The sequence below is a fragment of the Melozone crissalis genome, unplaced genomic scaffold, assembly GCF_028551555.1.
Source record: "Melozone crissalis strain CALT ecotype California unplaced genomic scaffold, PUWL_Pcris_2 ptg000036l_1, whole genome shotgun sequence".
NCBI lineage: Eukaryota > Metazoa > Chordata > Aves > Passeriformes > Passerellidae > Melozone > Melozone crissalis.
This window is the reverse complement of record NW_026535814.1, coordinates 10933768-10946503: the sequence shown is the minus strand read 5'-3', so window position 1 is coordinate 10946503 and position 12736 is coordinate 10933768. Positions and strand designations below refer to the sequence as shown.

The following is a 12736-nucleotide window of genomic DNA, read 5'->3' as shown; positions in this document are numbered from 1 at the left end:
GAAGGAGAGGTTTATGAAATTCTTCCCTGCCCTCAGTGACTCACACTAACAGAGAGAAGAATTTTAAAGGAAGAAATGTAGAACAGTTTTTGTTGGAAGGGGCCTTGAAGGTCATCTAGTCCAACCCTGTGCAATCAGCTGGGACAGCTTCAGCTAGATCAGGGTACTCAGAGCCCTCTCCATCCTGACCTTGACAGTTTCCATGGATGGGAGAGACACCATCTCTCTGGCCAAGCTCCCTCATTGTAAAAAATGTTCTTTTTTATGTCCAACCTCAATCTGCCCTCTTTAAAACCATTACCCACTTTCCTGTAATAACAGACTTCACTAAAATGCCTCTCCCCATCTTTCTTACAAACCTCCTTTATGTACTAGAAGGTGCTGAAGGGTCCCCCCAGAGCCTTCTGCTCTCCAGACTGATCAGCCCCAACTCTCTCAGCTTGTCCTCAGACAAGATGTGCCCTGTCCCTCTGACGCCGTTGTGGCCCCTGGACCTGCTCTAACAGATCTAGGTATCTCCTGTGCTCAGGACCCAAGAGGTGGATGCACTGCTCCACTCCCATGCAGGTGGAATCTCTTGAGGGCAGAGTAGAGGTGGGAAATCCCCTCTCTTGACCTGCTGGTTATGCTTCTTTTGCTGGCACATGTCCAGCCTCTCACCCACCGGGTCCTTCTGGGCAGGGCTCTGGGGCTGTTCATGCCCAGCCTGTGCTGATACCCAGGGCTGCCCTGACCAGATGCAGCGCTTTGCACATGGTCTTGTTTAAACCTCATGATGTTCACCTGGGCCCACTCCTCCAGCTTGTCCAGGTCCCTCTGGATGATATCTTGTTCTTCAGGCATGTCCAACACTTCTCTCCTTGGTGTCATCTGCAAACCTACTGAGGTTGTGCTCAATCCAATGTCTGTGTCATTGATGAAAATGTCAAACAGGGCTGATACAGACACCTGAGGGACACTATCCATCATGGGTCTCCATCTGGACATTGACCAATCAAATTGTTTTTCCACTGAAATAAGCAAACTAAAAAGAGAGTAAGGCTGTGGAATATCCAAACATGGAAATTGTTGGGATAAAAGTTGCTATTGGTTTGAACCTCAAGCTCAGTAAGTTTTTAGCCAATACTCTACAATGTATTTCTCTGCTGTATTAGAAGGCTAAACTTGATGGCCCAAGAAATACTTTCAGGCACACACAACAGATTGAGTTTCATAAAGTGAAGCTGTTTTACTAAAGAGCATTACTCAGTGATGAACCACAACAAGAGAGTCTTTTATTATTCATGGTTAACTGAAAGGTAAAACTCACTGTAAAGCCACTAAAGATTATTTGGACCTCTTCCATTTATAACATTCAATGATGTTCAGACATTATTGTGCCAGAGTTTCACAAACCTTCTCCTTCTAAGGAATAAAGTATAGCTAAAAAAGCAGGTGTTTGCTAGTTTTCTGCCCCAGACACTTTCCTTCTGCTTCCCTTGTAAAAGTTCTGGTGTTCACATGACACAGTTCTGGGGTAATTCAAAATGACAAATTATCAGAAAAAACTAACCCTACAAAATCCAAAGCTGATCCTTTTCAGGCAAGGATGGGGCAGGATTGCTGCTGTGGGGCAAGGCTACTCATTTAGGGGCCATTCTTAGCCATTTAATTGGCTCTTTGAATTGCATTGCTATATCCCAGCAATGCAATGGGTTTCATTAGTCAGCTTGGCTTAATCACGGTCACATAATTTTGGATCAAATACAACTGCTAATTTTCCTCTATTTGCCCACTGTTCTTAACAGAACTGGAATAAATTAATGTAATATCTAATTGCATTATCTAAAAATTTGTATCTAAACAAAGATTAATTAAATTGATATTTGGGAGCAACTTATCAGTTTATGCAAAAAAGGCTGTGTTTCAGACATATATTTTAAGTGGCTTCAGGAAGTCATTAGCCATATTGATTTAATATTGCTGAACTTCATCTATCCATATAGTTCTTTGAAAATGTTTGTCTTTTTTCTTTGCAATTTTATTATTTTACAGTTACCATTATTAAAAACTCTAATCTAGAGTTTGGGTAAAAATTGTACCTAATCTTGTGAAGGGCCCAAATGTCAAGGCCTAAATTTAACTTTTGTTTTCTCTGAATGCTCAGCACCACAGAGGACATATTCAGCTGCTATTAGAATAAAACTCTAGTGCTTAATCATGTTAATTAAACTTGGGCAATACCTCCACTGCCTTTACCTAACTAATTGTTTTCCTTACAAATTTTCTGTCAGCATATTTTACCGTGACCTTGCACAGTGTTCTTAATTTCCACAAATCCTCATCAACATACACAAAAGGGATTGTTCTCATGGTCTCACACTGAGAGTTTACTCATCACACAGTGCTTAGTGGATGTAGGGGGTGGGAGTAGCCCATTTGAGACTGCTTCATTAGGAGAGTGAAAGACAACCTTAAAGGAACAAAATGAGGGCAACACTCCTGAGTCAACAGTTGCCATTATTGCTGCTCCACCATAGGAGTCCTTAACAAGCAACTGCAATTTCCTAATGAAGAGACCATAAAAAAGTAAACAGGAAAATAATTAGGAATAAAAAGATGCTCTGTTCATAATGTTTTGTGTATAAAAACTTAGCTCAAAACATCTAAAGGCAATTTATATAAAAATCTCCATTGGCAAGGAAGTGCCATCAATTCAATTCTAATACGCTGAATAGGGAAAGAATTCATCATGGTCATAGGAATCCTCTTTTTATTTGTTTCAAGAAGTCAGCATGTATAAGGACCAGAATGGACAGATTTTTCTACATCCTCATTCAGAACTGCTTCATTATTTTATGCATTTTCATCAACATGTTGCTATTCTTGTCAGAATCCTGACCCGGAGGTGTTGGGTGCTGTGCCCACAGACGGGAAGCCCGTGTCAGTGACAGCTCAGCCAAGAGCCTGCACCAGGGCTCTGAGCACACCATCTCCCCTACTGAGAGGAGTTACCCATGTCCTGTGAGCAGTGACTGAGCACTTTGGGTTTGGGGAAGAGGGGGCTGAGGGGCTGACCTCAGTGCGGGAGGCAGCACAGTGGAGCAAGCTTCCCAGAGAGGTGGCCAATAACCCCTTCCTGTCAGTGCTGAGGAGGTCAATGGCATTAACAACTCTAATTTTTGGTCAGTCCTGAGGTCTAGTTGGCCTAGATGGGGATTTCAGCCCCAACTGAAAATGTTTAAAATGCTTATCATTATGCATCAAAAGGCATTATGCATTTTAAAGAAACAAAAATCTAAAAGCGCTGGGGGAAAACACTTAAAACCACAATAATTTTAGTGTAGGAAAGCAAATACATAAACTGCTTAGTTTTTGTCAGAAGTTTTTAAAAGGCACCAAAAACATTCAGAAACAGGGACTTTTAATATGATAAGCAGTGGCTGAGCATTTTAACCATTTTCAAACTAAAATTATAGGCATGCATAAATGTATATGCTCACATGCACACCCTGTACTCCCAGTGTCAGTCTTGCTTGCCCCGAGGAAAGAAAAAATCACCCAAAGTACTAGAATCAATCCTACGTAATGACTGTTTTTCCTCAGAGGGTTGCTATTTACTTTGGAGTGTCAGAAAAGAGATCCTATTTAAAAGCTACTATTTATGGGCTCTCATTTGTTAGTGATTAATTTTGGAGCCAAATATAAACCCAAGGATGCTTTGCTGACTGGGAGTTTACACACAGAAACAGAGCTTCAGGCATACCAGCTGCTGACCAGTTACTGTTGTGGGAAAAAAGCATTTTGCATTTAATTATGTAATATGTTTAAAATTCTTCATAAAAAAAAAAAAAAGGAAAATACTACAGGTAGAAACTTTCAAATAGTGTAACAGGGAAAATTAGGCATAAACTCCAATCTTAGACTGAAATAGCTCATTGAGGACATTGGACTGTTCTGCACAAATCAGTTTATTCCATTGATTCTATTGTGCTAATTAAAGGGAGAAAGTATTCTGGTATTCTGAAGCTGTAGGACTTCTAGCATAGGTTCTACATTCCAGTTTTTAAAACAATTCCTTGGAATTTTGTCTTGAACAAACAGATTCAAAGCTGTTTGTCTTAAACGTTATCTAAAGAAAACATGCTCAGTGTATTTTATGCTTGATCTTCCAGGAGTACAGTACCATTAGTGTGCCACTCTGCTTTAGTGTGCCCTGTTATAATCCAATGTTACACATAGATTATGTGCAGCATGCTTTTGATACGGATTTGGTAAATCCTAGAATTTTATATAATAGAAAATCATAAATAAAATATAATTGACATAAAAGTAGTCATAATATTGTGACTATTCATAATATAGTAGTTGTTCATGATGAGTCATAGAATCAATAGCTCATGCCAATTTACACAACAGTGATCAAGTCAGATGAGCAATCAAAACTACCAGATTAACAATGCAGAATTGTTAAAGTCCTCCTAACTAGATCTTTTTTCTCCTTTTCCCTGCATCTTTTCTCTCTCTTTCTCCTCTTTTAATTATATGTTTACCTTCTCCTTGCCTTTCCTATATTCTGAAATATTTTCATTTTTTCACTAATATCTTTGTTAAGCACCAAAATAGTGCTTTGCTTTGTGACACTCTGGAGAACTCCTTCTCATGTCCTTTTTTTGCACACAGTGTTACTTCCCAAGTGAAGGAAGGGGTAGCTGAAGGAAGAAGACAGACGGGGTAAAAAGCCTGGGGGGGTTTTGCAGTTCTGCACACTTACGCCTACCCCCTTCTTTCTTTTCTCCCCTTCCTTCTCCCCAGCCTCCTTCCCTCCCTCCTCTCCATCAGCACTTAAAAAATCATTCCCATTCATGTTGTGTGAGCGCACACGCTGGGAGAAATTGCAGGGGCTCTGCTCCAGATCCCCTTGGCAACCTGGAGCATCCCTGTGCGTGGGGACTGGTGGCACGGCACAGTTTCCCAGGCCCCCTGGGGAAGGGGAGGCAGAACAGAGGGGAGGCAGAGGCGCTGGAGCCAGCAGCGAGGAGCAGAGAGCAGCGAGCAGGATGAAAGGTGCACATACATCTCCCGCAATGGGACAATGCGGGCTTTGCTGGCTGACTGTGAAAAGACACGCTGAGGATACAATGCTTTGTGGCACATGAAAGCTCTGGGGACCTTTCCAGAGCCACATTCAGTTCAAAGGAGTCTTGTCAACATCTTAAAATGCAAAGGAAACCACCCCTCTCGTTTTCCCGTGTTTTAAAAACTGATTTTAAATATTATTTTAGACAATTGTTGTTGCTGGTATGCTGGAAGCTTTTGCAGCTTGCCCAGTTCCCATTAATTGCAGTGGGAGGGGAGACTGCCCAGCAGGTCCCCAGCAAGGGCTCGCAGAGGTGAGCACTTGTTTCCCCCTCACACAGCTTTTGTTCATACTTAGGCCTGTCATCCCTCTGCTTTGAATGCTTTCTGCTATACATACCACAAGCAGTTACAGCTCAAGAAGAGAGGAATTGCTGTTCCCCATGTCCAAGCTGAGAAATAAATTATCTGATAGCAAGAGCAGGAATGAGACTGAGCAGCCTAGAACATGGAGCAGTGTAGTCCCAGGCAGAGGGCATCCCGGGAAGCCAGGCTGGAAAGCAGCTTGCAAAGATGAGAGATCACTCCTGCTCCCTGACATTCTGCTTGCACATGGTTCACCACTCAGTCCCAGAATCAGCCCGAGAAAAAATCAGGATCAAAATATCTAATCCTTCAAAACAGCAATCCTTTCTGCCCCACACTGACTCCCTGTGACTTTTGGCGTGTAGGAGGCTCAACCTTCATAAGGGGTGAAGTACAAAAAAAAATCAGGCTTGGTTAAAGCGCAGGCAGGTGTGCCTGCAAATCCTCTAAGAATGACAGTGCTCAGCCTCTAATGGCAGAATGCTGGGAGCTGACTGATTCAAAATCTCTGCATGTCCAAACATTCCTACTAAACTGTACAGTTTAACTGTTTGTGCTCAGGTTGTGAAACAAGTTTCAAAAGTCTTATTCAAAATGAAAAAATAGATAGACCATTGTTGCTACTTTAAAAAGAAAAAGTAAGAAGAACAGAAAGAAACTAATTGTATTTACAAAAATTAAATTGACTGGACTAGTATGTAAACATTCAATCTTTCACTTTGTAAGTTATGTTTTATTTTAAGTGCCATATTAATACTTTAAAAATAAAATTTGTAACAAATGCTGTCTGAGATATGTGCTGTGCAGTTTGATAGCAGTTCTAAATTTCCCAAAAATTATTAACTTTATTTCTTTTTTTGGCTAACAGCATTTGCATTATTTCATATTTACTTTACTTGAGGACTCTAAAAGAAAATCAATCTTCCATCCACAAATAAGAGGGTTACAGGACTTCCTGTTTGTAAAACTTGAAAAGCTATTTGTAACTTGCTAGTATTTACCATTTTCCTCACAGCATTTCAAATCATAAATGTAAACATACGATGAACATAATGATACAGTTTTGCAGATTGAAAAGCTGGGTAGAGAAATGAAGGATCAAATGCTTCAAATGCTGGATTTCCACGCTCAGTTTCTTGCTGGACACTTTGTTCTTTCATTACAATGGCACACACATAAACCAAACAATTCAGTGTGTGAATCTAGTGATGTCTGTTTGCAACTCCTTTTGTGGGTACAAATCTTACTGACTCTAATGGTCTCTGCCAAAAGGGCAGAAAATGAAAAAAGCTGAACTGAAAGCGTAAGTATAAAGCATTTGATTGGTTTCATACTTTGGAGTTTTGATCAGAGCCTGGGACACATCCTTGATCTCAGTCACATCAGGGACTAGAGTGCTTTTACTGGAGCTCCAAGTATTGTCTATCTACAATAATTTTTAAAACTTCTAGTTTTGCCAGGCCATGATTCAAGTTTCCATACTCTTCCTGTGGTCCTCTTGCCTTATTTCAAATGCTTTCTCCTCTGAGACCGGCACCCAAAGCAGAAGTTGGTCTGGTTTTTTGTATTTTATATGTTCAAAGGTAGCATCCGTATAAATGTATAGGGAATCTTAGGAAGTATGGACTAGGCAATTCCACATAGTAGGAGGTAATAAAGCTAAAATCCTTTTTTAACCCCATTTTTCTTTCTGCACTTTGAAAGCTTGATTGCAACAAGAAGCACAAGCACTTCTTTGAGGCAGATGGCACAGCCCTCCTGATGGAGATTGGGCAATTAGTGAGGAGAAGAAAGAGTGGGACATTTTGAGGAGAAGAACTATGAGACTTAGCTGCATCTGCTGGAAATAGAAAGAGCATTTCCATTTCTGACAGCCCTCTCAGAGACTCAGAGCTCTTTCTCTGGCATAGCTGCACCTTCTATTAGAAAACACATTGCAGCCATTCATCAGTGCAATCTGATGAGCAAACACTATAGAAGATGCCCTAGGGAGCACCCTAATATTCACAGTAGATCCAAATAGAGCCAAGAATTAGGATTAATGTTGCAAGTTCTGCAAAGTTTATGAAAGTCTATAAAGGCTTATTCATGCAATGGTAAGGATTTTCTGAAACAGGCTAGCAGCATTTAGTCTGTTTTAAACTGCCATGGCTTGGGACAGAGGTAATCTGAGGTTGGAAAACCTCTTCATACATGTTAATTGTTGCAAACATTATCAACATTACTTGAGAGTACCCACTTTTCTATCTTACAATTATAAATTATGCGCAGCACATTTTTTAGACTATGGTAACTACATTGATCAGAAACCATGAATTGTCTCACTGGAATATAGGGAGTGTCACACTGCATCAGACCAATAATCTTTACTTTAAGATTATGACAGTGACAGTATGAGCTGCAAATGAAGGATATCTTGCCTTGGGTAGCTTTAAGTGTAATCCTCAAAACTCTTCCCACAAAACTATTTTCATCATGCTTAGCTCATACTCTACTCTCAACTGTATCAGGTGAATGTCCTTGTGCTTAAATCCACTAGGAATTGCTGCCCTGGATAGTAAAGCCTCAGGGAAGATGGGAGTCCGAGCAGTAGTCTACTACATGAGCACTACAATCATTGCTGTGCTGATTGGCATAATCATTGTGGTCATCATCCACCCCGGGAAAGGTACGAAGGAAAACATGCACAGAGAAGGCAAAATTGTGCAAGTGACAGCAGCAGATGCCTTTCTTGATTTAATCAGGTATGGCTATGATATTGCACATTTTCTGTACCAACAGCTATTGTAACGTTAGACTCACAGAGAACAAAAGTAGAGAATTTTAAACAGTGATTGCATAAAGTTGCCAAATTCTTTTCAACTGTGTGATATCAATATCTCTAACCCATACAATGCTAAAAAAGGATTTATTTCCAAATCAAGCTGTTGCAAGGGAAGAAATTGCTTTTAATACTAAAAGGAAGACTCTTTTCTTTCTCTTTCTTTCTTTCTTTCTTTCTTTCTTTCTTTCTTTCTTTCTTTCTTTCTTTCTTTCTTTCTTTCTTTCTTTCTTTCTTTCTTTCTCTTCCTTCCTTCCTTCCTTCCTTCCTTCCTTCCTTCCTTCCTTCCTTCCACCACTTCCGCCACTTCCACCACTTCTGCCACTTCCTTCCTTCCTTCCTTCCTTCCTTCCTTCCTTCCTTCCTTCCTTCCTTCCTTCCTTCCTTCCTTCCTTCCTTCCTTCCTTCCTTCCTTCCTTCCTTCCTTCCTTCCGCCACTTCCTTCCGCCACTTCCTTCCGCCACTTCCTTCCGCCACTTCCGCCACTTCCTTCCTTCCTTCCTTCCGCCACTTCCTTCCACCACTTCCTTTCTTCCTTCCGCCACTTCCTTCCTTCCTTCCGCCACTTCCTTCCTTCCTTCTTTCTTTTTTCCACTCTCTCTCTCCAAAGAAAGACCTTTGTTCTGCTATCTGCACATACCCATATGCATCAGTATTTTTTCCTCCTTCCATAGCACAGACCTTATTACCAAATTCCTCCCCATTTCTTCCAACTTGCAACAGTTTTCTCACTTCACCTGAATCCCTATTTACTTATTTATTTCAATTTTGAATCGTAGCCACTAATCTGGGTGCATCTACTCAATTTATTCCATTTATATGAATGGGAAATGACTTTCAGGAACAGGCAAGTAAAATGCTTGAGATAGAGCGCATAAAATCTTGTTTTGTCCTTGCTCGGAGAATCTGCAGTACCTCTTTTACAGAGCTAATATGTCACAGATACATTCCAGGGAGTAGGGAAGCCGAGGTTTTGAACTCAGGAGCTTTTCCACAGGTAAAACCACCAAAATTTTGTGTTCCACTAACCCATTTGGAGAATACGGAGACATGGAGAAAGGTTCACAGAAAGGGGGACTACAGAAACCTCCATGAAGAGGTTTGCACTCAGATTCCTCAAGATTTATTCAGTTAGACTGCTTCTAAATCCCTCAGAATTTCACAAAACAAAGGAAAATAAACAAACAAACCCCCATCTGCAACAAATGTACAGACACGTGTATGTATTATTATTACAGAATACTCAAACTTCAGAAAGATTTGGGTATAACTACAACAAGACTAAATCAAGTAATGAATATCATTAAATACTAGACAACATAAATGCAAAAATTGTTTGAGAACTCAAAATACATTAAATATTATTAAAGTATTTATTAATCTGGATTCATAATGCATTAATAAGTACAAAATTAAAAGTGAGCCCATAGAGCTTTGTACATTTAGTAATTTAGCTAATATACTTCTCCATAACCAGACCTGTTAAACAACATTGAATACAGTGATTCTAATCGCCAGAACCTATCCAATCCTACATTTCATCCTGGTAAAGCTAACCAGGCCAATGCTACATGCAAAGCTCTACTCACTGAATATGTAATCACATATTATTCTTAGGATTCCTCAAAAATTAGCTCTCCAATTCTTTTATTAGCAATGTCCTTACTAAAGGAATTATTACCATATTATTCTCATGTTCTTTTTTTTTTCTTTCACAGAAATATGTTCCCTCCAAATCTGGTGGAAGCTTGCTTTAAGCAGGTAATTTTTAATTTTTTTTAATTCCAAATAAAACATGAAGAAATGAGAAATTAAATGTAACCATGCTTGCCTTAAGAATATCTACTTACAGCAGGAACATAACTTACATTTGCTGCCAGATGTCAAAAAAAAAAAAATTCCCTGAACTAAACCACCTAAATCTATGCTTTGTTTTCAATCATATTGAGACAACAGTGTTTGTTAGGAGAAGTGAAGAAAACCCACACAGTTTGGCAAATCAAAAAATTACTTTTTTCAAAATGTCAAATGCATCAGTTGGCAGCAAGATCCGTTAGAGTGAATTCAGGATCTGCTTTTCTAAAACAGTGTTGTGTTAAACTGGGAGATACTGAGATATTCACCATCTGTGCAAAGACTGGAAGATTTCCAAGGATGCCACATGACAAATATGCATAGGTTGGAAACAGAGGGAAAAAATTTATGGACATTTAGAAAAAAAGCAAATGAAGATCTTCCTGTCACCTACAGCAGAAATCCTTAGGAGTGCTTTTTTTACATTGCTTTTCAAAATCCTCTATCATTGGCCTCGTCTTATTCTTAGCTGTACTATGGAGAAAATAGCAGTCCCATTGTTTTTTTAAAATGAGGACATTAGTGATTCAATGAAACCTAGAATGTGTCTTTCCATAATCTAATTGCTTCATAGTGAGCTCACAGATAATCTTGAACCAATATTATTTACCAGTTGCTGTTGTAGCAATAAAAAAGCCCAAATGTGGAGGTCAAGAAGAGCATAAAGTATAAACTTTCCAAAATCCAGCTGACTTACATCTTGCAGAAGAATTGAAAAGAGATTGTAGAAATTATCTTTAGCTGTATAAACAGAAACCAGTAAAAAGGAGTCACTTGCTGCATTAAAGATTTCTAGATTAAAGATTAAAAAGCAAACTAGACCCAGGTCCAAATGCCATGCCTCTGTCTTCAGCAAGGATGTTGATGAACTCAGTACAGAGAAGCAGAAGAGCAGTATAGAAATGCAAAAGTCTCTATCTAAACTAGAAATAAATTCAAAGAATGTAATGTAATAAAGTACAAGAATGATATGATCTTTATCTCAAAACAATGAAATAATTAGGGCATAAAGTTATGGATGTAGCAGCAAGTATTTTTCATAAACCTCTCAAGTTTGGAAGTTATTATCTAGAGCTCTTGAAAGCAATCAAAATGTCTCCCAGACGGCAGTTTCAAAAAGATTTGGGAAATTATTTAAGCAGATAACAGACCATTAGTTTGATCTTGATTGTAGTGCAGGATATAAATGCCTTAAAGGGAAAAGTAGAGACTATATAATAAACAAAAAGGAAAAATACACAAAACAAACCTACTACCAAAACCACAAAGGTTTCTGAAACATAAATTTTACCATCCTTCTTCCAAAATATTGCTCATTTCCTCTTTTTTTTTTTTTTAATTTCATTGTTGGTTTTGTTACTGTTTGTTTTGGTTGAAGTTTTTTATTTTGGGGTTTTTTGGGGGGTTTTTTGACTTCTGAGAAACAGTAGTGTTTTTAAGATGACAAAAGTACAATAGTTGCCCAGGGGACTGCAAGAATTTTAAAATTTGTGGAGATAGCAATGGAAGTTGCTGAAGGGCTGGGAGTACATCAGTTGATATTTTTATGAATGACATTGCCAAAAGATGCACACAGTTAAATTTACAGATGACAAGAAAGTCCAAGCACTTTGTGTTGGGATATCAAAAAATGCCAAAGAAGGTGATAAGACCCTGGCACAACACAATATTATAAAGTCACATCAACAAATGACTCAGCTCTTGCACATGTTGGCATGTTTCGTTACCTCCTAGTAGCTCTTCAACACATGTGAAGTAAACCTTTAGAAGTTACAGTAATTTCTTCTTTGACATAGCAAATTATCATCAAAACCACCAAAAATGTTCAGTTCAGCTCTAGGATATACATTAAGTGACAGAACACCAAGACACGAACTAAGGCCAGAGGAATGTGATCATTTAGGATAACAAGTATATTCAGTTTTCTTCATTCATAGATTCATGCAAAATGAACATAGTGAAGGGAGGAGTTGTTGGAATTATCAAAAGAGTACAACATATAGAGCAAAAAAATTACTGAGAAACTATTCAAGTACAAAAAAAAAAAGTGGGAACAGAGCTAAATAAGATAAAAACATACAAAAAGAAATTAAATCCCTATTACCGAATTTAAACTGGAAATTAGTGATGTTTTTAACCCTATACAACTTAAACTTGAATTCCTGAAAACATCTTCATTTAGGAGTTATAGGAACCCTTCAGCTGTTTTCCGATACAGTTTAAAGAATTGCTTTGATAGTATTCTACTGTAGCAGAAAACTTGGTTCAGTAACTAGCAGTACTAAACCCATGTTCTTAATTAAAGATGTCCTGTAGATTATGTTAACATTTAAGTACCTTGTATTTCTCATGTGCTTTAAAGCCTAAGGGAGTTTTGAAAAAACAACCTAGAAGAACTGGACGTATTCAGTGAAAGTTTTTACTGACTTTCAGCAGCAGTACCAAGATTTACTCAAGTACCAGCATTTTAAATTTGTCATACCATTACTTTTTGGACTTGGTACCAAACCCTAGATTTTTACATAGAAGTTATTTTGTTGTAGCAGATTTGTTAAAAAAAGATCTTAGCTTACAACTATGTGTAATATTCTTAGGTATCCAGATGATTTTGTACATCTGACCCCACAATTTTCTTTC

At 38.6% G+C, this 12736-nt stretch overlaps 1 protein-coding gene across 1 annotated transcript in view; it reads left to right on the top strand.

Moving 5' to 3' along the window:
• SLC1A3 (solute carrier family 1 member 3) overlaps window positions 1-12736 on the top strand; it is a 63164-nt gene that overhangs the window by 34791 nt on the left and 15637 nt on the right. Inside the window, exons 3-4 of the mRNA XM_054283383.1 lie at window positions 7964-8168; window positions 9964-10006. Of these exons, the coding sequence (XP_054139358.1) occupies window positions 7964-8168; window positions 9964-10006 (248 nt within the window). The remainder of the gene's footprint in view (window positions 1-7963; window positions 8169-9963; window positions 10007-12736) is intronic.